Genomic DNA, 26,285 nt, shown 5'->3' with positions numbered 1-26,285 from the left:
GGCTTCCCTGGTGGCTCAGATAGTAAAGAATCTGCCTCCAGTGCTGGAGACCTGGGTTCAATCCCCGGGTCAGGAAGATCCCCTGGAGAAAGGAATGGCAACCAGTATTCTTGGGACTTCCCTGGTGGCTCATACAGTAATACGATTTTATTTATATAGAATATGTACTATTTTCTACTTCCTGGTTTGGTTAACCAGGGGAAAAAAATTCCCACAGACAGAGTTCTCATCTGTCACGTATTTTCTGATGAAGTTTTGTGAACATGTCCTCCTTTTCCTTTTCTATAAAGATGAAGAGAGTAAGAAATGTGGACCTCTTTCTCTGGACCTGACTGAACTTTAAAACTTCTCTACTAATTAACCAACACTGGGCTCCACACTTTGCTTAACCCTGGGAGCTGGTCATCAGCCTTTGACCTCAGGCCTCCCCTCCTCACCAGTTCCATCCCCCACCCTAGCCTCTGGAACCCCAGTCAGATGTAGAGGAAAGAACCAGTCCAGAGGGATTGCCTCAGACCACACTATCGCCACTCGCTCAGACCTGTGGAAGGTTAGCGGCCATGATTTCCAATGGGATAGGAACCGTCACCACTGGAAAAAGGTAAGAGGAGTGGGCTTTCCCTCTGCATGCTCTCACTGGGTTTCCTGACCTCTGAGGGACTCTCCAGGATGACCTCAACACCTTCAAGAAGACCTGGCCCTCTCTCCCTGGTAGTTATAATCAGACTCGTTTGGAAGACAACGTCCTGAGTACCCTCCCTCCGGCTCAGTTCTTAGGATAAGGCCTTTCCCTAAGCCACACCTTGGATTCCCAGCCCAAGAAACAAGGGGAATGTCTTCCCTCAGAAGAGACGCTGCTCCGCCACAGTCCTCACAGCAGCCCAGGAGACACTCCAAGGGGAAGCGCTGGGCCTGCCATATATCTGGAAAGAGGGAGAATGTAATGCATGAGGACCTCCTAACTCGCTTTTTGCTCCTCCTTCCACCCATTCCGCCCTGCCCCCCGCTTTTCCGTCACAACCCCTACTCCCTCCCAAGGTCCCAGTGACCTTTGACAAAGGACCACGTCCCTTAACATCATACACATTCCTTCCTTGATCTGGTTTGTTTTTTTTTTTTACAGGAAGCTAAAAGTGAGGCTCTAGCTTGATCACCTTGGTTTTTCTTTGTGCTTAACAGAGCTCCCAGGGCCCCCTCAGCCTCCACTTGTATTTCTGAAGGTAGCTGAGGGACAATGTGGGAAACAGAGACAAGCCAGCTGGGGAGATGAATGGCAAGTCTCTCTCTGCTTCCTCACCCTGTCTTCCGCAGCTCCCTCAGCACCTCCGCTCTCCCACGCAGTGCCTCTGTTCTTAAAAAGACTTCAGGGTTGACTTCAGATCATGCAAGAAACCAAGTACCGCTCAGCTGCCCCCAGCTTCCAGCCAGCCCCACACTTGCCCAGAAGATCACTCTGGCGAGTCGTTTCTACACTACCCGCATGTCTTGTCTTTTTCTGCTGGGGGAAGATTGTGAAGAGTCAGTACCCATGTACAGACTCCCTTCTGTAGGCCTAGGGCCCCAAGTCAACCAGAGGAAGCGTCTGGCCCCTCATGTCTTATCTATAAAACCACTATAATAGAGTTTATCACTTTGTTTACTTAATTGGGTGTCCCAATTTTTCTAATTTGTCATTTTCATGATATCTTTTTTTTTAATATCTTTTTTTTTTTAAGTGAGACTAGTATTATTTACTTTAGTGAACACACTTTGGAAGTTACTAAAATTTCCGGGCATCAGAACAGAAAACAGAATGCGTAGAATCCAGGGTCTGACTATTGAGAAGGGAGAGAGGGAGAAATCCTGGATGGCTCCCAGGTCTCTAGATTGGATGACAGGGTATCTGAAGGTCCCATTTGCTGAGCTGGGGGACATAGAAGGAGAAGCAGGTGTATGGGTGAGAGACACAAGTTCAGTTTACTTGTATTTCACTAAGGGATCAATAGGACATCTAGGTGGAATTGTCCAGCAAACAACTGGTCTAGAACTCAGTGGAAAGATTAGGACTGGAGCTAGAGATTTCAGAGTTTTCAGCACATAGATTGTAGTTTTGCCCAGGCATTCCTTCTTAGCCATCTGGTGTTGCTGTCAATCAAAGTCTTCCCAGTCCTTTAACCTCCAGGTTAAAATCCCTTCCCTAAATAGCGTCTGTTAATGACTCCTCCAATTGACCTAAGTTTTCACTGGGCACTAAAATTCCCCACCTTTTTTCATCTGTGCATGGTCCAGTTCACCAGTTCGAAGCTTCGCATTCTTTATTTCTTCCAGCATGAGGCCTTGAGCACGCAAGACTTCTAATAACATCGTTACTCCAACAGTTGGCTCTAATTTCAACAGGACTATGTCCAGGGTAAGGAGTCCAGGATTGAACTTGTCCTGGGCCCTTGTACTTTTCAAAGGTGTTGGCCCCACAGCGTGGGCTGGTAGTCTATGATCTACTAGGGTAATCTGTGGTGGACAGTGGGGAGGGGATTTCTCAGCCTAGCTTAACTCAGCTTTCTGTCCCCCTATAGGAGCATATGTCTTCTCCCTTTGCTGCTTATTGGCTTCTGGGGCTATGTGACCTGTCATCGGAAACCTGTGGAGGACATCTGCACAGCCAAGCCTCGGGACATTCCTGTGAATCCCATGTGTATTTACCGTTCCCCAGAGAAGAAGGCAACTGAGGGCGAGGGCTCAGGGCAGAAGATCCCCGGGGCCACCAACCGGCGGGTCTGGGAACTGTCCAAGGCCAATTCCCACTTTGCCACTGTCTTCTATCAGCATCTGGCAGACTCCAAGAATAACAATGACAACATTTTCCTGTCACCCCTGAGTATCTCCACAGCTTTTGCTATGACCAAGCTGGGTGCCTGTGACAACACACTCAAGCAGTTGATGGAGGTACAACTCAAAGCCCTTCTGAGTATTCCCGGCTCTTTGTGTTTCTTTTTCTCTCTCTTCTTCCTACCTTTTTTTTTTTTAAAGAACATATTATTTATTTATTTATTTATGGCTGTGCTGGGTCTTTGTTGCTGCATGGGTTTTTCTCTAGTTGCCCAGAGAGGGTGATACTCTTCCATTGTCATGCTCGGGTTTCTCGTTGTGGTGACTTCTCTTGTTGCAGAGCGTGGGCTCTAGCACTCGCAGGCTTCAGTGTTTGCAGCGCACAGGCTTCGTTGTTGTGGTGCATGGGCTTAGCTAACCCATGGGATTTGGAGTCTTCCTAGACCAGGGATCAAACACATGTCCTCTGCATTAGTGGACAGATTCTTAACCACTAGACCAGCAGGGAAGCCCCTCTTTCTTCTTTTTCCCATTTATTCCTTTAGAAAGTGTGAGTTGCATGTTTATGCTGTGCCAGGCACTGTGCTTGATGACTATTGGTCAGGGGCTGACTGGCATGATGCTCACTGACCATGTGAGCCAAGCTGCCCCACCAGACCCACCACTGTTTTCTTTTGGCTTCTACAGGTTTTTAAGTTTGATACCATCTCTGAGAAGACCTCTGATCAGATCCACTTTTTCTTTGCCAAACTGAACTGCCGACTCTATCGAAAAGCCAATAAATCCTCTGAGTTGGTATCAGCCAACCGTCTTTTTGGAGACAAATCCATCACATTCAATGAGACCTACCAGGACATCAGTGAGGTGGTATATGGGGCCAAGCTCCAGCCCCTGGACTTCAAGGTGAGCCCCAGATGTCATCCCAGACCTCAGAGTTCTTCCTCTCCACTCAGAAGTTAAAGAGACAAGGAAGCAGGATCCTAATGAACACTGCTATGCTAGTTGAAGGCAGGAAGAGGTGTTTTAAGTCAGAGCCCCTGAGATATGTATTCTTATTGGAAACCTGAGAAATCAGTGCTATCTATGGATTGCAGCAGTTTCTCTGAAAAAGTTATAAAAATCCTGCAACAGTGGTATTCAGAACATAGTCACTAGTTCACACAACAGAGCAAGCGTAGGCCTACTTCTACAGCATGACAGGGAATGACCTAGGAAACTTTGGGTTTTTGAAGTAAATTCTTAATGTCTCATATTATTACTATCTTGAAAGTTTGTTAAATGTTGAAAGCTTTATAACTATTTTCAAATCTTTTCAGTAAACAGACTTACTTAAAAAGTTAAAAAAAAAAAAGTCCTGCAACAAAGAAGTCTACTGATTTTATTTTTATTTTTACTGATTTTATTCAAAAGGTATTTCTCAAACTTTCTGGATCACATGGGCATCTCTCCTGTGCCCCTTGCACCTCCTGCATCAATCCTTAGCTTCCCAGAGGGCACATCTCATGAATACTCATAAGAGTTCAGATTTCCAAAGTCAAAGAAGATAATATTTTGTTTTCTTTTTCCAGACAGTTTTTCTCTTCTTCTGTTTCTTTATTTCTTCCTCTTTTTCTTTCCTTTCTTTCTCTTTCTTCTGTTAATATTTATTAACTCTATGGAAGATCCACAACAGTATGCTGGATATGTGTGGTTTCTCCAATCTGGGTTAGAGTGATTGGTTTAACAAAATGGTGGGAAAGAGTGGAGGGATGATGGACAAAATAAAATTCTGCATGGGGAGATGGAGAAGCCGATTGAATAGCACAGTTGGGTAGGTTTGTTTCCTGTTCTCCTCAGGGAAATGCAGAGCAGTCCAGATTGACTATCAACCAATGGATATCCAATAAGACTGAAGGGCGTATCACTGATGTCATCCCCCCGCAAGGCATCAATGAGTTCACTGTCCTGGTGCTAGTCAACACCATTTACTTCAAGGTACTCAAAAATGGCACTGGAGGGAGGCTCAAGAGGGAGGGAACATATGTATATCTATGGCTGATGCATGTTGATGTATGGCAGAAGCTAACACAATATTGTAAAGCAATTATCCTCCAATTAAAAATAAATATATTTTTAAAAAATAAATGCGAAAAAATAAAATGACCCTGGAGAGACCTCAGGGATGACATATTTTCCTCCAACTCATTCTCCTTCATATCATTGGGCATGTGTAGGTAGATCATTTTGAGAAATAGTACATGCATGGTCTGGGGATAAATACAAATTTGCTGAGTCTAGAGTCATGTCTAGGGCTGTGGTTGCTGGACTGAGGTCCAAAGGGGGCCTGGTAATGTCTGGGCCCGAGGCAGAGTATACACATTCATAGACCAGCATGTTCAGCAGCAAGGTGTGCATGATAATAAATTCTCATAAGTATATGATGATTTCTTCTGTCCAATTAGCTTCATTTTGAAATCTGAAACAAAATGACAACGTCTGTAGACAATCCTCAACGATGAGGTTTTCTCTGTCACCTAGAGCAGCTTCTGCAGCATCTCAAAATTCCTCTTGCCTGAAGCTTCTGAACCTCCTGGTACCAGAATAACCGTAAATTTTACAGAGGCCTTGTGATATCATGCAGATGGCTTTGTCTTTCTCAGAGAGTCAAGTTCTGAAGATTGTTCCAACTGGATTACATTTAGGAAAAAGGATGAGGGGAGAGAGTACTGGGAATAGACAGACCACTGATAACTCAGGAGGCCCACCAGCTTAACGCAGGTTAAATTGTGCCCTCCCGGGTCATGCTCTAGATGTGTTCTCCCCAACTGGGCCTGGAGGGTTAGCCCATCACTGCTGTTGCCAATTGCTTAGTTGCTTGGGGGTTCCCTCATGCCAAAAATGCAGTAGGTTGCATTTCTACAATGTGTACTGACTGCCCTTTGCAGTTTATGGAACACTTTGCCTCCTGATTCTCATGACATCTCAAATGAGAACTTGAGCTGCTCAGACAGATTACTTAGTTTAAATTCTGACTCTTCCATTTCTGCTGCAAACTTGAACGAGTTACTGAAGACCCTTCTGTGTCCCAGTTTCTGCATCTATAAAGTGGTAACAAGGTTACATCTGCCTCACAGGGTTACTGAGGGGATTAAGTCAATGCATACAAAATGCCTGGAGCGGTGACTGGCACACAATAAGCATCCTACAAATATTAGGGATAACCTGCTGCTAATTTTACAAGCGGAGAACCACCACTCAGAGTTAAGTGACTTGTCCCTAAATCAAAGAGTCAGAAGACTACCGAGGAATGCTAACTACAACTTGGAAATGTCAAAGCAGTATCTTGTATCCCTTCCTTCTTTGAACAGGAAGTTGGCCAGGCCTCACTCTCTGCCTGGCAGGACTCCCAGATGACCCCCTGGGGTTACTACCTTTGTCTGGCTTTATTCATCAGGGACAGAGCCCAGCATTTTGGAGGATGGTCTTTGAGAAAGAGGCCGGTGGGAGGCAGAAGGCATAAGGCAATTAGATTTAAACTCCAGGAGAGACTTGCCAAGAGGCCAGTAGGTTATTCTTGTTTTTATTTTTTTCTTGTTATAAAAGCAAATAGTCATTGCTGAAAATCTAGGAAATACAGAAAATTCACTGAAAAAAAAACCCACACATGATTCTGTCACTCTGACACAGTCAGTGTTAAAAGTCTTTTTATGCACATCCCTTGAGGTCTTTGTTCTTAAAAATTGCACTTCCCATAATCTTCCCTGGTGGCTCAGATGGTAAAGTGTCTGCAATGCGGGAGACCCGGGTTCAGTCCCTGAATTGGGAAGATCCCCTGGAGAAGGAAATGGCAATCCACTCTAGTACTTTTGCCTGAAAAATTCCATGGCTGGAGGAGTCTGGTAGGCTACAGACCATGGGGTTACAAAGAGTCGCATACAACTGAGCGACTTTACTTTTTTAATGTAATAAAATATTGTGACTGTTTTTCATGTCAGCATTCTCCTACAGATGTTTCTGGTCTTCTTGCTTTGTGATTCTCCCCCCTGGTGTCTTCCTCCAGGGCCTGTGGAAGTCAAAGTTCAGCCCCGAGAACACAAAGGAGGAACTGTTCTACAAGGCCGATGGTGAGTCATGTTCAGTACCCATGATGTACCAGGAAGGCAAGTTCCACTATCGGAGAGTGGCAGAAGGCACCCAGGTGCTCGAGTTGCCCTTCAAGGGTGATGACATCACCATGGTCCTCATCCTGCCCAAGCCGGAGAAGACCCTGGCCAAGGTGGAACAGGAACTCACCCCAGACATGCTGCAGGAGTGGCTGGATGAGCTGGCAGAGACACTGCTGGTGGTCCACATGCCCCGCTTCCGCATCGAGGACAGCTTCAGCGTGAAGGAGCGGCTGGAAGACATGGGCCTTGAAGACCTGTTCAGTCCTGAGAAGTCCAGGCTCCCAGGTGAGGGCAGGAAGGGCTTTCCTCCTCTCCTGCCCTCAGAGTTGTCTGACCAAAGGTGGAAGAGACGGGGAAGGAGTAGACAAGAGGGAGTCAGGACACCTGGATTCTAATCCCAGTCCTACTGCCAACTTAGGGGAATCCCTTCCCTCTCAGGGGATCAGTTCTCTCCTGTGTACGAGAGGAAGCTGGCTCTTGGGTCTCCATGGGCCCAGCTGGCACTGGAACCTTTGGAGTCTGTAACTGATAGAAGAGGTGGGACGAGGTAGAGAGGAACTTGAAAACCACCAGAGAGTCCAGAGCAAAGAGACAGACGGGATTAAGAGCCAAGGACATCCGACTCCCACCAAAGAGGTGTCGCTGACATTTAATAGCCCTTCCTGAATTCTAAAGGGCTTCTGTGTTTTCTAAGGTCACATGGACAGACGCAGTTAAGCCTTCCCAGTTTTGATACTCTAATGATAGTGTTAAGTTGGTTTGGTTTTTCCAACACACCATTCTTGAAAACTATGCACTAAAACATCTCATTTTTAAAAAGAAGTTTACAAGATTAGTTAAGTGGATTCACCTGTAATGGGCTGTCTTTAAACTAGGTCTCAGAACCACACCCTTTTTTCAAGGTGTTGTCACCCTGAAGGAAAGACATTGCTACTAGATGGAGTGAGCGTTTCTTTAAGAACAGAGTCCTCAGCCTCAACCCCCAACCCCCCATGAGCTAAAGCACCAGATTAACTTCACAGGAACCAGGTTGAATAAACCCAAAGTATTTTATTATTTTTAACATGTATGTATTTTGAAGGTATCATTAGGAGAGGGTCCAGGATTTCTATTTTTCTAAAAGTCCCAAAAGACCTCTTAATCCAAACTGAATTCCTCTCTGTGGATTGAAGCCAAGTTTCCCTCATTTCACAGATCCTTCTCTGATCTTCTAGGTATTGTTGCAGAAGGTCGGAACGACCTCTATGTCTCAGATGCATTCCACAAGGCATTTCTTGAGGTAAGTATACCTCTCTCCGCTCTCTCTTCTTATGCTTGCTTTTTTGTTACCATGCTGCTTTATTATTCAATATATCAGTATCTCCTATGATGAGTAACTCTGGAGTCATTCCTTCATTGACTCTTCCGGTGTAGACAGCAGATGTTTGAACAGTAGGTGACAACTGTGATAAAAGGCATATTTCCAGTGTCCCAGGTCTATAGTGCTCTCCTCTACAACATAACTCTGACTTGACGTCCTCATGGTCTAATTGTTCCACCCTCCATCCGCTACCTCTCCCGGGAACACAGACACTAAGGTGAAGGTGATACCAGAAAAGCAGCCAGCAAAGGCATTCAAAGGAGAACCAGGAGAGGATGAGCTCATGAAAACCCAGGAAGGAGTTTTAAGAAAATGGAAAGCATCTAGTAAGTAGACTGAAAAGTGACTGTAGGTGACTTTTGCCTAAGGCATTTGGACAATGTAGTGGGGGCACATCCTAATGGTAATGACTGAAGAGCAAATGGAAAGTAAGAAAGGAGAGCTGGTGAATGTAGACCATCATTGTAGCGTCCTACAATGTGTTCCAGAAAACTAGAACTCTAGACTACACTGCAGATAATAAAAAGTTAGGTGTCAAATAAATGTATATCCTCTTCTAGGGAAATTAACAGAGAATCAATGCACATTGGAGTGTTGATGTCTGAGCAGTTCCACAGTGAGGAAAATGGTTCAATATTGCTTAACCCAGTGCTGCCCCAACTAAGAGGCCCATGGAAACGTTTACTGGAGTAAGAGCTGTGTAAAGCCTCTAGAACTTCTGGCTCTTAAAACAAATACTAAACTATGGACCAATACCGTTAGTTGCCTAGAGAGCTTGACTCAGGGTCTGAGCATCTGTATATTTACAAAGCTCCTCATTCTGATGTGCATGCAGGTTTGGGAACCACTTATGTAGACTATTCTGGGGGGGACCCAGGCTGTGAGGGAAATGAGATAGGACAATGTTAGAGGTCATAAAATTTAGGAATCTCAAAGAGAAGATTGTGGTCAAAGAGAAAGATTTCAGAGCATGGTGCTAGTAAATATAGTCGTAGAGTCCAAGCTCAGTGGGGAATATGTCATTAGGAGGAAAGTGGAAGGATCAAGGGACAGGAAAAAGCCAGGGTAATTGTAATGGGAGTGAGGAAATGTGATAGTTGGAAAAAAACAGAAGGTTATAGTCTGAGAGGATAATGTAATTATAATTTCAAAGGTCGAGATGTTCTGAGAGAGGGCAAGTTCAAAGTGCAGCCATGGGCTGGTTTGCTGAAGTGAAGGCAATGCTCATTGGGTTCAGTGAGACGAAAGAAATGGAAGTTTAGAGTGGGTCTCCTACCAAGATATTTTAATTGTCTAGGTCATACGATAGCAGGAGTTAGGTTAGACAGGCAATGGGCTAGGCAATAAAATCCTCAGTGTGGGACTATATTCTGTAGAGCAATAGAGACCTGTAGGACCAAAGCAAGAGTAGAAAGATATATATCTTAAAAGATACTGAGGTCAGAACAGGGGATTTTATATGAATACTGGATTAATGATTTTGGAAGTGAAAACAACACTGAAGCCATATTGATTATAGAAGAAATAACATTTAGATGGCAAGAGAAGATGAGTCCTCAGGATTTTAACTATGACTGAGGGTCTTCTTCCACAGACCTCAAATGGAAGTGGTCAACTCAGACCTCCACGAGGGCCTTGAGTTACGATCAAGAAGCAGCAAAAGTTCTGTTTCATTTTGTCTACCTGAGCCCACTAAACAACGATGCGAGGTTCCTCCATGGCTCTTGGGAACCCTATACACAAGGACCCTAATTGATTGTCAGTCTCCTGAGAAGCCACTGAAAACCGGAATCTGATTTGAGTAAAAGGGCCCTGGTCTTACAAAAGCTCGTCTGCTCTTAGTGCTGAAATGATCGTGAATTAGATAGCATGTGTAGAAAGGAGAAGGAAAAATCATCAACCAGGTTCTCTCAAAGCTCAAGGATCTGAAATGCTTTCCTTAGAAGCGGGGACAGAGTTTTAGTGACATTCTAGGTGTCCAAGCAAAATTTCTTAAGGAATCTGCCATCTCCCGCCAGATCTGTGGCAGTTCTACTTATCAGTAAGTTCCAACACCATCCTTTCAATCTATTGCTCTGGGAAATATTCATCTCATTCAGCTAGAGAATCCTCCTCTTTTCACAGGCCCTAGCTCCTGAATGGCTGTTTACAGTAGTTCTATCTAGGATCTTGATGGTCCAAAGTGGAACTACCTCAACTATGGTGCTCTAATTTTGAGTCAAGTCTTTTAGTACAGAGTTCAGTATCATGTACAATGTTGCCAGCCAGAAATGTGACATCCTTGTGTACATCCAAATTTCTGGTTCAGAGAGTATCTGAATGGACCCTGGCACTTACTTTCAGCACAAGGCTTGGATGAATACAAGTCTTACATCAGTATTCAGTGGATGAAAGAAAGACTAAAAGTAAGGTTCTAGAGGGGATCTGATCTAACTCGTATCCTTTCAACTAGAAAATAAATGGCATTTTTGAGGAATTGCTGTGTCCATGGATGGTGTACCTGCTTGTAATGAGCTGCAGAGTAGCTAACGTGGCAGTTTGCTTCCCATTTGACCTGCAGGTAAATGAGGAAGGCAGTGAAGCCGCAGCAAGTACCGTCATTAGCATCACTGGTCGTTCGCTGAACTCGAACAGGGTGACCTTCAAGGCCAACAGGCCCTTCCTGGTTCTCATCAGGGAAGTTGCTCTGAACACTATTATATTCATGGGCAGAGTAGCCAACCCTTGTGTTAATTAAAATGTTATCCTTTGTACTTCTTCCTATTTTGGTGTGTGAATACAAGTAAAAATAAATAAAACTATTCCCTTATCTGACAATTATGAATGGACTTTGCCATGTGAAATGAAGGCAAGGAAAGGAGAAATGGATCGAGATGCTGCTGGGCGCTTGGTGTAATGGCGCTTTCAACTCTTCTCTACGGGTGAACACATCTAGGTCAGGAAAGTGAAGGAGGGAGGTATGTTACTACTTCATCTTGAAAGGCAGTAGGCATGTTGAGAGGGCAGGGGGAGCTTGAAATCTAGATAATCCCTTTATACTAAAAAAAAATTCCCAAAGTTTAAAGAGACTTAATCTCTGTAATACAGAAGAGACAGAGATGCAAATCTGAATATTAAATCATTTAATTCTCAAACCACTCACATGCATAATGTTCTTTTACACAGTGTTAAAATAAAGAGGAAAATGTATTTTTATACAAACAGAATTTCAAGTATACATTAATAGACTTTTCAAATTACTAACCAAGTTGCTAAGATTTCATTCACATTGTTCTTAAAGCTGTTCAACGAGAAAGCTTTTGCTAAACTGCTTTAAATATGTTTATATAAACCCATATATCTTCACTCTTTCTCTGAATCTCCCTCCCCCAACCCCAGTCTCTGCCCACCCTCCTGCCCTCCCCCCTCCCCCGACACAACAGGGCTCCTGGGGCTCTAGGAGACATGCAACCCCACCAAGAACTATTGGCTTGTCATCAGGGGAAGGACAGAATCTACAGGAGGAGAGACTTGAGAACACCTGTCAAATTAAGGGAGAGAACGAATCTAATATTTAGAAATGACACAAATCAGGATCGTATTTTATAGCCTGTGTGACTCACTTGGCCTTTTCATTAAAAAAAAAAAAAAAGTCTTAGCCTCCCACAAAATCACCCTCAAGTTTCTGATAATTTGGTAGCTGAGAAAATAATATTGGGGATATCCCCCAGTGAAACATCTCAAATTAGGGTAGGCATTTTGAACTTTTCCATTTGGTTGTTTCTTTTGCCCTTTGGCTGGGGGTGGGGGCAGTTTAAAAATGGTTGACTTGTGTGTTTACATTAAGGAATTTGGTTAATTTCACAGGGTCTGCAGAGGGTTCTCCCTCCTCAACTCTCCTCCTGAAGTAATCTGGCTTCGGGGCCAGGAACAGCCACTCTCCTTAGGAATTAAAGTGCATTTTTTTTCAGTAAAAGTGGGGGTAGGGTGAGGTGTGGTTTACACTTAAGTGATAATGATTAAAAGAGGGTGGGGTGAAAATCCTACTCCTATATATAGGTATCTATAGTTAAGGGCATAATAAAAACAGATATTCTCTAAGGAAATAAGATGTACAAACCCAGTCCAGCACCCTCAGGGGCGTCAGAGTGCTAGCCTTGGCTCACTGACTGTTCTGAGACATCTTTATGGAGTAATCATTGCAGACAAAAGACACAAACCTCAAGTGTTAGTTTTTTCAAAGGGAAAAAAAAACAGGTTCTTCTAGTTAAAAACTCTTATCTCATTCCCTTTCAGGGATAATAACATTTTAGAAACTGATTGTCGGTTTTAATATGAATCCTTGATTAACAAGTTGTGAAAAAAAATGTTAGATAACTTTGTTGCTTAGAAATATTATGCTATCCTTAGAAACTGAGGATGAGGAGGCATAGTTGGTCCTTGCTATGAATAAATATCATCTGAGGGGAAGCTAAAATGTTCCTGTCATCTCTTTGATAGCTACCACCAAAATCTTACTTTTCCTTTAAATGCTTTACTATTTCTTGGGGTGGGGGGCAAACCCAAGAATTTCCCAAGAGAAGTATATGCTACATTATTAGCTGTATGAAGAAGTGATGAGAAGGGGGAAATCGTCCTGGATTCTGGCCTCTGAGTCCAGTGTGATCTGCTTTTCACAGTGACCAGTGGGAAGGCACAGTGCCAGGGACGGGAAGATGGGAGACAGCTGTCACCCATCGTGTGAGCACCATTGAGAACAGCTGGACAGACGTCTTTGAGACTACGTCCATCTGAAGGAGACCACATTTCGGCTACATTGACTTTTCTATCTTTGAACCCTCTGTCTTCTCTTCTCAGACACAGAGCGTGAGTGGGTCCCACCTGAAATGATGAGAAGCCAGGAAATCTAAGTGGCTTGCTGGAGCCTATCAGTTCCTCAACCAGGGAGTGCGCCCCAGCCCTCAGCAGGGAAAGCTTGAAGCCCTAACCATTGGGTGGCCAGGGAATTCCCTAAGTGCTCCTTCAATGTACTTCTCCCTTTATTCACTTGTGCTGAGAAGCCAAAAATTGAGAGTTCTGATGTTAAGATTTCTTAAAGGAGAAGCCAGTGGTTCCTGACTCATGTGGCAGATCTATTTAAGTTCTGCCATTATATTGCAAAACAATGCAATAGGCTACGACAGTGAACACAGACCATAAAGGATGAGAAGTTAACATACTGAGCCTTTTTTTTTTGCCTATTGTTTGGGTATGTTTTTCTTTTGAGTAAGGGAATGGGGCAGGGTGGAGAAACTGCAGTCAGACCAGTTTCTGTTTAGCTCTTTCAGAAAGGATTTCTTAAGAGGTTTAAGAGGAATCAGCAAGCCAATCAGTAGGATAGAAGAATTTGGCTGAATTCAGTCCTGACAGAGAATTCCTGATAGGGAATTTGTTTCATTAGTTGTGTAAAATATAGTACAAGTTTATATATATATATATATACTTTACCATTACTTCCCCCTTCTCCTCTACTCTCCTTCCCCTAAATCTTAAAATCCAGTGCGATGTGATCTGCATAAAGTTCAACAACATTTCACAGTACTCTACAAGGTTTCTCAGTATGAGAACCCTAATGGGCTACTCTCTGGATGCAGACAAGTCTCAAAGGCTACTGCTTTTCTATTCCACCCAACGTAAGGAAGCCTTCTCAGATCTTCTAAGGCATAGGAGGCATTTCTGACACTGCAGCATATACATGCTAAGCAAATAAGTCAGGCCTAAATGTTATTTTAATGAAATGTCAGAGTCTGATGCTAATTCAGTCCTCTGCACTTAGAATCTTTCCTTCCACCCACTTGTTTCTTCTCAAACACACAACCTATTTGAGATTTAAATCACTGATTATTTGCAGGCAGCATAGGAATGAAAGTTTCCACAGTGCCAGCAGTCTCTCAGATGAGACCGTCATGTTTGAACTTGCTCTTAAACACAAATTTCCTTCATGAATTAGAAATCACTTGGCAATTTATTAGTTTGAATGGCGGCTCTCACTTTTTAAAGGATAATCAAATAGTCCTGCTCTCCCCATTACCACACTGAGGTTGCCAGCGGTAGGTATTTTACACCTGGGTGGGTGAATGAATCAACGATATGAAAACTTGTTTGGGAATTACTGGGTTAAGTCTTTGACATCCTGGAACAAAGCTGCTAAAAGGATTCATTTCACATTTCATATAAAACTCAGAAATATTTACGCCTTAGCTAGTGCATTTAATTCACAAAAGAGCATGGAAAAGCAAAAGTCACTGTACATTGAAATCCCACTTAGAAGACAGGCTAAGGGACAAATAATCAACTACATGACCATCACACCAGGAAGGACCCTTCTATATCTTCATTAACTTTAACAAGGCTACCTGATTATTTTACAAATAAAAATCACCCTAGGTGGCTTAGGCCTGGCTCTTTTAATAAGTTCAAGTGCTCTATTTTAGCTAGCAGAGTTCTAAAAATCTCCACTTAAATCACATGTGAAAGGGAAAGCGGATTCTAGGGAGCAGACTCAGATAATGTCTTTTGCTGACTTGTTCAGGCTTTGGTACAGAGAGGAAAGTGGGTGCATGGCAACAGCTCTCTACTGAATGACTCTGAGGACAAATGGATGGTCCAGTTTACCACCTGAGCCTTGGCCCACGCTAAGTTTTAAACTCCAAGCCATGCCTGTGATACTGATAAAGGTACCTATGACAAAAGACAACCGGGTGAAGGTTCTGCTGCCACAGACCATTCCAGACTACCTAGAAAATGATTCTCAACCTTGGCTGCCCATTAAAATCACCTGAGGAGCTTTTAAAGCCACCCCCCACTCCCCCCACCGCCCCACCCTGACACCAGACGGACTTTTGTAAAAGCCCCAGGTGATTCTAATGTGCAGCCAAAGTTGAGAACTACTTGTCGAGGTCAACTAGCTCTGTAGTATTTTAACAGAAAGCATTCAAGTCACTGTTCACCCAAGCCAGATAGAAGATAAGACTCTATGCTTCCTCCCAGATTCATAGATTGATTCAACATGCCTCCAAGAAATGACCTAGGCATCTCTCACTTTTTTTGTTTTGCATTTCAATAAATCACTTTGGCTGTAAAACAGACTGCATGGCTGACAGTATATTATTGACTTAGGTAAGACTGCACCTTAAGTATGTGTTTGTAGCAAAACAGCTGGGGACAGCTCTAGGCCAAGACTGGGCACAAATAAAAGATAAGCCAGAAGGAAGAATTTTCCTAAGCAGGAGTTAATTCCTGAGTCTAGGTTTTTAGTAGCATGGCTTATAGGCTGACAATTATTCTATAGTTAGAAAAAAGATAGCTGTGGTGAATAGATTCACATGATTTTAGTATCTCATCTCCTTACAGAATTCATACTGTTACACAGATGAAGGTTACTATTAGACGACTAATACATCAGTCGTCACCAATGAGTACTGCTTATTGAATTTGGAATTTCACACCGTCAGTACTGTCACTTGCCCTATCCAGTCAACAGGAAAGTAAACACTTAATCAGTTAGTACCTAAAACATGGATGTGAAACTCTCAAAAGTCTGCAAATGGATCACTCTCTCGTTTTCACACTCCTAACCAGCGCGAGTCCCTGTTTGGACATCACAACCAGCCTTTGGACATCTAACCAGGGCCTTTGGATGAAAAGGTGGAAAGCATTCCGGGATATTTCTGAAAGGCCCAAAAGTCCTTTCTCAACTGTAACAAATGTTCAAAAGCTAGGTAACCTGATTTGGCTCAGTGGACTAGTGTGCCCCCAGGAGCAAATCAGCTGAATGCTCCAACTGCATTTAAAGATTAGGTGGTCTGCCTAGTGGCATTTACTACCGAAACTGAATTTCCTGACACCCACAATAGGCCATCCTAACTATTATAACATTCTTGGCATTATAAAGAGAAGAATTTCAGAGTGTCTAAAAGCAAAATAGGTCATCCAACCATCCAGGTCATGCAAAACTGCATGTCAAGATACTGGCAGAAGGCTCAACATCAGGAAAATATGGTTGATATTCCAGTCCCCAAAATGGGCTGCAAATGGCAATTAAAAAATAAAAAAAAGCTCAGGATTCAAACAAAATTTTCACATCATTAAAAGGAATTGAGTGCATCTTTAAAAAACAGCAGAAAAACTCCACTTCCAAGGGCTACTCTTGCCAAACAGAGGCCAGTGGATAAAAGCACTAAACCCAAGTGTTCTGACACTGATTTGGGCAACAAAACCAAACATTTACAAGTGAAGATGACATTGAGAAGTGAGATACTGTGGCCTCTCTATTTCGGGTCTGGCTTTCCTGTGCTTGCTACAGAAAGCTACACTGTCTGCAGCCAAGTGCTCAGAGGTAGAGGAGCTAAAGCGAGTACAAAAGAGAATGAGGTGGACAGTGGCTGAGGAATCCAGCCTCCTGCGTAAAGAGCTACAGGGCAAACTTGGAATATTCTGTCTTTAATGGGAGGTAGAATTTTCTACACTAACTTATCTGCCTTCATCAGACATCTTTTTCTCACACACATGCATAAAATCACAAACATATAGCGGGCAATTTATAATGATATTGCAACTTGCAGTGACTGCACACCTATTCCAACAGATATTTTCAACCTAAATTTTATATTAACCCCCAGCTTTTCTCTGGTAGATTCAAGCCAAATTTGTTCTTTTGAGAGCCCTCCTTTTGCCAGGCTTCTAAACATACATTTCACTTTAACGCCTACATCTTTTGTCGCTAAAGAACAGCTGCGCTAAGTGGGTGCAAAGTGTTATAACATCTTTATAAATACAAAGTGCGAGAAATAATTTTCTTAGCCAAAATACAAACAAAGCAACTAAAAGCTCTCATAGCCTACTATGCCAAGAAATTGATTTTTATAATCAATGATACAGCTAACAAAATGCTTCTAAAGCTACCAAGGTTATAGTGGATGAGTAAATATATTTATAAACATACATTTATGAAAAAAAGATATTAAGAAAATAGCCAAACTTCCCACAAAAGTTATTTGCATGAACTATCTTTAGTATACCACTCTGTGTTCAATGCACATGCATATACAATTGAATTATATTAGTGTTATTTTTATTGGCCCACTTTTCCAAAAAGAAAAAAGGCTCCCTTTTCAAGTTACATGATTTAAAATAATTTTTGTAAAAATAGCAAATACCATATAAATTTTACATATCTTTGCTATCTGACTGATAGCCATTCTCGAAGTGGATTTCAGCCACACTCTTAGTGACCCCTGCTTTATCATCTTGGCTTCCAGAGGAAACACATTTTAAGCTTTGTTCCCTGTGTTGTAATTCTGTTTTTGCAACGGCTCTTTAAGAACCACTAGAGTTAGGATTCTGTTAATTTACAGGAAACTCAGTAGATCATCTTCAAATATGTCAAAAACATCTGCTTTAAGATGTGCTAAATGCAGAAATCTAAACCATAGGAATTTCTCAGGTAATTGTTATTAGCTTTAATGGTTTAGACTTACGATGCTGAAAAGAAAAAATAAGTATTTTGTCAATCTACAGGTTCCCTTTCTTCTTTGTCCTCTTTTTCAACTTGAGACCATAGTACAGTTGACCCTTGATCAACATAGGTTTGAACTGCATGAGTCCACTTATACCCAGGTTTTTTTCAATAGTAAATGCTACATTACTACACCTCCAGCAGTTGGTTGAATCCCTAGATACAGAGGAACCTCAGAAACAGAGGCCCAATTATTAAGATACAGGCAGATTTTCCACTTGCAGAGGGCTGCACCCTAACTCCCACATTGTTCAAGAGTCAACTGTATTTAGTTCTTGTGCAACCACCAGATGATTTCAAATTTAAGAGTCAGAGAATCTAGAGGAGGGCCCAAAGGGCTATAAGACACCGAACGAGAGGCATCTTCATAGATTATCAAAGATTTTTCAAGTAACCAGTATTTTTGCTATGAGCTTCTTTGCTGCAAACATTTTTGCACCATGACTATTTGGCCATTAAGACAATTTTGCCACAAAAGATAAAATAACTGGATAACAGTTTTTGCTTTGATAGTTTGGTCTTGACAGGCGTGTCTCCCAGTTAGTGACATTACTGATGGTTTTACTGAACTGACGGATAATGATGACTGGCCCCATGAGTTGGTTTCTTATTTTGAAACAAACTACACTGGAGGATAAACAGGCCAAAAGTCTCAAAGGTGCAGAGCTGAACCCACATTTCCTATACAACTATGGAAAGTATGAACAGGCATATGACAAGATGCCAAGAACAAACAATAGTGCAGAGGCTTTCACGATGTGATACAAAGCATGGTTACGAATATGCATCCTGGTTATTTGGAAACTGACACCTCTCTCAATGAAGGAAGAAGTTTAAGAAAAAAGAAAATGCACAATGCTGATGAGGAGATGATCAAAATACTCAATACTAAGAATGAAAGACCTGGAAGACAACTGCTTAGGTACAACACACAAAATATGAAAATCAGTTATTTGTGCAGAATTGCCATGAACTACACACATTTTAGATGTATTCAAATATTTTGTAATTTGCTTTCAAGTTTTTTAAAAAAAACTGTCATTCATTTATCATGTTTCATTATGTCCTCTTTAATATCCCTCTTTTATTTTTTACTATTTTATCTTTTATGGGAAAATTGCCTTGCAGTGAATTAGTAATTAAGGTGAAAATGCCTGCAGCAGAGATGTCTATGGCGAAGATGCTTAGAGCAAAAGTACCTAGAATCAATTTTTCATTCCCTGGGAATATATTTTCAAAGGTTTTCTCTGTTATAATGGGCAGACTTTGAGGTACAGCAGAGTGGAAAATGTTAAGGCTCACTGATTTTTATTCATCAAAATTTGCCCCAATCATTGTATGATAAAAATCTAATTAATACGGATGCCTAAATGACTCAAACATTCCATACCTGGTTATTCAACCACAAATGCCAAAGTCCTTTTTTCCTGTCCCAGGATCTTCTAGAGTCCTAAATTAATTTAAAGTTTTCAGCCCTGAGTACCCCTTTTATTTCCTGTATTTGTAATTCCTGAGGCCTGACCGGAGAACAGAGATCCCTTCAACTATATGATCTAATTAGGATAGACCAACAAGAAGCCCTCACAACTAACTCTCCAAGAAACCACTGCAGATAGAATGGATAGATAACACCAAACCTTTCTTCTCTTAGAAAGATGATTTGGGGATGATCATTTTTCCAACAGAATTTATTCTTTGCCCTTATTTCTTCTGAAAGCAATAAAAGTCCTTTTATAAGCCAGCAGGAGGTAAAGCATCCTAAACTTGACAAATCTAACCCCAAATCATAACACTTAAATGATCTGTCATTTCAGTCAACAGAAGCCAGTAGCAACTGATAATTTTAGAGGATTAACAACTATAAAATGGAGCAACAGAGTTTCCAAAATGGAAGGTAATATAAATGGAATGAACCTCTTCTCCAGCACAAATTTGTGCCGGAGGTGGCAGTAAAGATAGGTAGGGGGCTTCCCCTGTGGCTCAGTGGTAAAAAATCTGCCTGCCAGTGCAGGAGACACAGGAGATGAGGGTTCGATCCCTGGGTCCGGAAGATCCCCTGGAGGAGGAAATGGCAACCCACTCGTTATTCTGGCCTGGAGAATCCCTATGGACAGAGGAGCCTGGTGGGCTACAGTCCAAAGGGTTGTTGCGAAGAGTTGGACATAACTGAGAGACTGAGCACAGAACAAAGATGTAGTATATGTAGGCAAAATTTTCAATTATGTCAAAAATATAATCCATCTAGCCACTTAACAGAAACTCCTGTTGAAACAGATTTAGCAGCCATTTGAATTTTCCACACCACAGGAGTTTTTGCCTATTTGAAAATGAACTACAGCTGACATCTCTAATAAACCAAGGTCTGTAACAGCAAGGTTTTTACTCCCTCTGTAGATTACTTCTGGTTTAGAATTGACAGTTACTGTTGCTTCACAGGAAAAAAAAAAAAAAAAAAAGAAAGGCAAATGCAACAATTTGGAACGTGCACAAAAGAAAACATGGAAATTTTGCTGTAAGTGAAACTTGGGGGTGGGAAGCTAATGAAATCTGTTCCAGGTATTTGTTTCATTCTCCTTCTAACTTCTTCTAACCCATGGCTTGTAGAAGAAATGGTTTCTTATGGCACAAACAACTGACCTAAATGAACACACAAGTTAAAAGACAAATCCAAAACACCTACTGCTGCCTGTAACAGATTAAAGATGGTCTCAAATCCTTGACACATCTTCCATCAAATGGTAAGGTATCTCCTCTCCCTTCAAATCTGGGCTGACCAGTGACTTCTCTGACCAATGGTGTGTGGTGATGACTCTTATGAAAGCTCTGGGCCTGGCCTTGAAGAGGACTTGGGAGGCCTGAGCTGCCATCTCCTAAATTTGACTACTCTGATGGAGAGATCAGATGGAGGGTCCCAAGGCTCCAGAGACGGGGAGGAGGCCTGCTGGGCCTAGTTTTCCAGTCCTCTCTACCAAGGTGTCAGGACGGTGAGCTCACCTTGGACACCCTGACCAGTCCAACCACCTGCTGAATACCATCAGATGACCTGAATCATCACCACAGGGAACATGAAACTGCCTAGACAAGCCTTTCCCGAATTTCTGATTCACAACATTATGAAATATATAAAGCAGTTGCTGTTTTAGGTCACTGAGATTTTAGAGAGTTCATTACATAGCAACAGGTAACTGGAATGCTATCTTTCAATTTCTGCCTTGGTAGTAGTAACTCAAGCAGTTGTTCACAATTAGAACCACCCAAAGGGGGACTCCTCTAAATTGGTGGGCAGTATTTCCAGAAAACGTTCACCATTCAACATCTGCTCGAAAACATCTGCATTATCTCTTGGAGAAACCTTCCAATCACTTATTCCTGAATTAAAAGTTCCCTAAAAGCAGTGCTGTTATTGGCTATGGTATATTCTAGTTCACTACAACTCTGTTAAGTAAACAGAGTTAACCTGATGTACTGGAGATAGTCTGGGCTTTGGAATCAGATTGGTAAATACTGGCTCTGCAATTTATCGATCATGTAATCTTAGGCTCAACAGTTTCCTCATCTATAAAATATGGTATAATTATACCTGTTAAAGGCCAACACAGTCCATTAAGAGTGTCAAGTCTAGTGAAAGACTGTCTAGATCAACCTCTCTGGGTCTCAGTTTCTTTTTTTTTTTTGGTTTCTTTTTAAAGTGAGGATAGTAACAGCATCTACTCTAATGTGTTTATCATAAGGAGTAGCAGAGTTAATTAATGTGAGGCACATAAAACTGTGCTTAACACATAGTTAACATTCAAAGTCAGTAATTTTTAGCTACTTCTGTTACTACCTCAGAGAATTATTTTGAGAATTAACTGCAGTTATGTCTCTAAAGCACTTAGTGTGGTTAATTCCGTCCCCTTCTTTTTGACCCTCAGGGCTTTTAAACACGGATACCAGCCTCTAACCAAGTGGGTTTAATACTCTCAAGTACAGGAAGCCACATCTAAACTATGTATAAAATCAGTTTTGCTATACAAATTCCAAGCACACTGTCTGGTACCAAAAATTAGTTAATGGAACGAAAATGTACTTAATAGAACAGATTCTCCTCTTGCTACCTGCCATATAAGTGATTTCACAAGATAGGAAACATTTCCCCATGAGATACATACTTTGACTTCCAGCACTATGGATTAATTCAGATTCTAAGATTCACAGTATATAAAATTGTGCTGTTGGTCATATGAGATGCTGAACAAATATCTTAAGTGGGTGGTGAATTCTAGTTTCCTTAACAGGACTTACTGAGTCAACATAAAAAAGCAAGCATTAGAAAAGTGGTTTCCCCCCCTTAACTGCTTAACTAAGCTTTGCGTTTAAAGCTTCCACTATTTGAGCTAATGGACCTTTCTTAATTACTTTACGATGAGAGGTATTTATTATACAGATCACGGGGAAGATGTAAGATAAGAAATGTATTTATATGTGAACCCTCCGTGAACATAATGCATGCTTCTGGCAATGCTTGCCTTCTAAGTCACTGCTGTTTTTCACAATTGAGGGAAAAGACAGTCCGCCTACACAAAACCAGACAGTCTGTACAGATATCTTGCAGGTTTTGATTTCACTGTTCCTATCAACAATTACATCTTTTGGAATGTAATTAAGTCAGGTTTGAAAGTATGAAACTATCCAACTCTGGTTTGTCCTGAGCAAGAAAAGTTACTTAATGCAAAATAAAAAGACTGGTCCTAGGAAAAGCACCACTTAATAAGAAGAGTGAAAAACAGAAAGACACGAGAAAGCAAAGGAGGCGAAACCACATTAAGACTAATAGTTATCAAAGAAATCATAATGCTTGGCAAACTCCATTACTTTCAACAGATTCTTATTTAAATGACATCTTTTACCAAGACCTCAAATAGAGGTATATGCAAATGATTCACTGGACTACCTAAATACAATTTCTTTCCCAAGTCCTATACCCTAGATTAACTGGAATCCCAAATTAACCAGGAAAACAGCACTCTAAAATCTCAAGAACTCATTATTAATACAAGTGCTCCAAGACAAAGCAGATCTGACCTATGCAAATATTCTGGAACCTTCTAGATGAAGGTTATCTATTATTCGGAGGGTATAACATATAAAACCTAATTTCCAACTTAGAAAAAGGCAACCTTAAGAATAAAATGTATAGTGAAGAGGTGCTGTATATGCATGCGGTCAGGTCACTCATCCAAACTTTACATGTGTTGGTAGAAATCACAACAAAGTAAGACTCAAACTCACTGCACTGTATGACCGTGGCCTAGAACTCTTTGCCCAGATAAGTTTAACTCAGAGGTCCATGCACTGTTTACAGATGGGGAGCCTTTATACTTTCCTCTTCCAAGGAATTATGTTTATTATCATTCTAACATTTTCCATTTACTTTTCCACATCTGGCATAAATAAACTAATTGAACAGTAAGAATGAACATTCACAAAGCAAATATATAATGTCCCAATATATACTGAGAATTACAAACAATAACAGAAATTGGGAGATAGTTCTAAAAAGAACTTTAAGTCTTCACATGTTTTAAGTTATAAAATATTCTTTTCTTTTTTTTTAAAAAGGAAGATTTTGGCTTTTTACTACTCCATATAGAACAGAGTGAGTTTACTTGAGTAAATTAAAATGAAGATTTATAATAAAGAAATGGGTAGTTTCTAATCTAGAAAAACAGTACTTTGGATAGGAATCAAACCCCTTATTCTTAAGAGAAATTAATTTTAATACTAGTGGGAATAAATCCATTCTTGCCATCATCATGTTAACTTAGAGAAATGGCAAAATTTATTTATAAAAACATTAGTTCTCTTCCCCAGTATTTTCTCTAAACATGGTATTCATTTAACCGTATGTTATCATTTATGGGAATTATTATTTTTTTATGGGAATTATTTTTAAAAATTACTTTCTTAAATCTGTAATTACCATCCTCAACTTAATCTACCTTAAGTAAGTAAGTAAAGTCGCTCAGTCATGTCCAACTCTTTGCGACCCCATGAACTGCAGCCTACCAGGCTCCTCTGTCCATGGGATTTTCCAAGCAAGAATACTGGAGTGGGTTGCCATCTACCTTAAAGGCAAGGACAAATCATAAGGCCTGCTCTAAATGCTCTAATGCAATGGGATTCAAGAAGGAGCATAAATGAGACAAGGATCTAGAAAAAGATGGCAACCTCTTTCAAGAAACTGATGCATACATGGCAGTACAAACTTAAAACCTCAATCAACCTGTTATAAAGGCAAAATGACAAGAGTGACAAATTGAGGGGGATGGTGTAATTCTTTCGAATCTATTAATAATTCTGGACTTGGCAACCTTTTCTGTCAAGAGCCAGACAGCAGGCCATGCTGTCTCTGTCAACTTTGCAATGACTGTACAAAGTAGTCATAATACCTAAATGAATAGGTGTGGCTCTCTTCCACTACCATTTTCTTTATACATAAAGGTGACCTCAGGATTTGGCTTGGGGACTGTGGTTTGCTGAATCTTGATCTAATTTCTAAATCCTAGAGATATACTTTGCCCCCTTAGGGCATCCTCTCAAATGGAGGGATTTACCTGACTTAATTGCTACTTGTTCTTTTTCTAAATCTCAGCAATCAAAATACTGAATGAATGAATACACAGATAAGGACAACATCTGAGGAAGAGAAAAAACAAAACAAAAAAATCCACATGCCTGTTACAGCTGAAAAAATAAAAACTTCCAAGATTCCAACTCCTCCCTGATTAAATGCCTTTCCACTATGACTAAGACTTTTTATCTTTGTTCAAATTTAATTTCCTTTCTATTGCTCATTGCTTTCATTTCTTTAAATTAGATATTCTAGTCAAACAAAATGTTGTTTTTACCAGTTAAAATAAAATTAGTGTTAAGAAACAGTTAAACCTTTTAAAAGTTATTTCCTGACCAAAGACTATTCAGCTATTAAGGATGAAGTTCACTATTTCACTCTTCTATCAAACCAGTTCCAATCAAGGTCAGATTTCAACTATGAAGTTAGTAGGAAAATGGTTTATTTCTATTGTCATGCCATCTTTGGAAAACCCTGTTTCAATGATATAGAGGGAACTGGAAACACTAAAAAAATACCAAAAACTTCCCTTAACTGCTATCTCCCTTGTTTTCCAATCTTTATCCTTCAGGAACTAATTTATTCTTACGTATTCAAGACTAGCTTTGACCCTCTGGTATAACAAATAACTAGGGGGTAGTTTGCAACTCACAGAAACTCAACTCTTCAGAGGTAAACACGGTTCTGAGTAAAGAGAGAACAAGTCACTAGAAAGAGCCTTCTGCCTGAAGAGCAGTATTACTTTTCATGCCAATGCCGTATTTTAAACTGGTATCAGAATTCTGAGAGAGGAAATAAAAGGTACCTTTTAGAGTGAAAGTAGATAATGTCATCTCTTGTCTTCTGCTGAGAATAGTAGGTAGCTCCTTTGCTATTAAGGGCCACTCAACAAATGAAAACAGTCCCAGTGTTTGCTATTTCACGGCATTAGAGTATTTAATGATGATTTAGATCTCACTGCTAATGCTGTTCCCTTCACAAGGTGACATGTGCAAGTTAAAATTTGGTAATGAGTTTTCAGCATTAGCTAAAGTCCATTCAGTATATCCTTAAGAGAGGTATCCTCTGTGCACATACCTATAGAGTTATTCATTAATGTAGATAGAATGCTACTAACTCCTACGTCCCTACAAGGATGTTAGCTAAGAACTAGGACAATGTCACAGTGAACCTGGATAAGAATCTTGGATAGTTATTTAGAATAATAATATCTCTTCTAACTAAAATGGAGAAATTGTTTTCAGAAACTTAAATCTGTTTAAAAGTTAGGCTGGTTTGAGTTTTCATGAATTTCAGGGCTCTGCACTAGGCCAATTAAGAGGAGAGAACCAGCAGACATGATTGTGCTGAAGTGGTCCTAGATGACCGAGAAACACTCTACTCACAGTATAGATACAGCAAAAACCTGTTAGCAGTGAATAAAAAAGGAGGGGATAACCCATCACACCCTCACAGTATTTCCACATCTATCAAACAGTCCCTAGTTCACTTAAAATGTCTGTTACTCACCCTGGATGGAGTACTGACAAATGCTGCAGAAGTTCCTCTTCACAGAAATGACTGCACCTCACTTTTACAATTTGGTAATAGTTTTAAAAGCTCTTATTTTCTCATATAACATCTAAAAAACTAACAAAGCAATACAGAACTTTCCAGCATACTTCTTCTCAAAAGTAGGATGGACTTACATTTTTTTGGTAGGCTTAAACAGTCCTTCTAAAGCAGCATATTCTGTACCTCTCACCTCCCTGCCTATTTAGTAATGGCAGAATCTGTCCACCGAAAACCTTGACTGCCAGCTGAAATGCTTCTTTAAAGATTTCAGTC

At 40.9% G+C, this 26,285-nt stretch overlaps 1 protein-coding gene across 2 annotated transcripts in view; it reads left to right on the top strand.

The window, feature by feature from the left end:
* The first annotated feature begins 304 nt into the window (after positions 1–304).
* Positions 305–26,285, top strand: part of SERPINC1 (serpin family C member 1) — a 28,076-nt gene continuing 2,095 nt past the window's right edge. The window contains exons 1-7 of one of the 2 annotated variants that reach the window (XM_065936081.1): positions 308–601; positions 2,553–2,922; positions 3,493–3,708; positions 4,642–4,779; positions 6,845–7,235; positions 8,165–8,229; positions 10,871–11,384. In XM_065936081.1, coding sequence (XP_065792153.1) covers positions 561–601; positions 2,553–2,922; positions 3,493–3,708; positions 4,642–4,779; positions 6,845–7,235; positions 8,165–8,229; positions 10,871–11,047 — 1,398 coding nt within the window. In that variant the 5' untranslated portion in view covers positions 308–560 and the 3' untranslated portion in view covers positions 11,048–11,384. Of the gene's footprint in view, positions 602–2,552; positions 2,923–3,492; positions 3,709–4,641; positions 4,780–6,844; positions 7,236–8,164; positions 8,230–10,870; positions 11,385–26,285 lie in introns of those variants that run through there. The other variant, XM_065936082.1, reaches the window with a different exon arrangement.

This window comes from Muntiacus reevesi, chromosome 5 (genome assembly GCF_963930625.1).
Source record: "Muntiacus reevesi chromosome 5, mMunRee1.1, whole genome shotgun sequence".
In the NCBI taxonomy this organism is placed as follows: Eukaryota; Metazoa; Chordata; class Mammalia; order Artiodactyla; family Cervidae; genus Muntiacus; species Muntiacus reevesi.
This window is presented reverse-complemented; position numbering and strand designations above follow the sequence as displayed.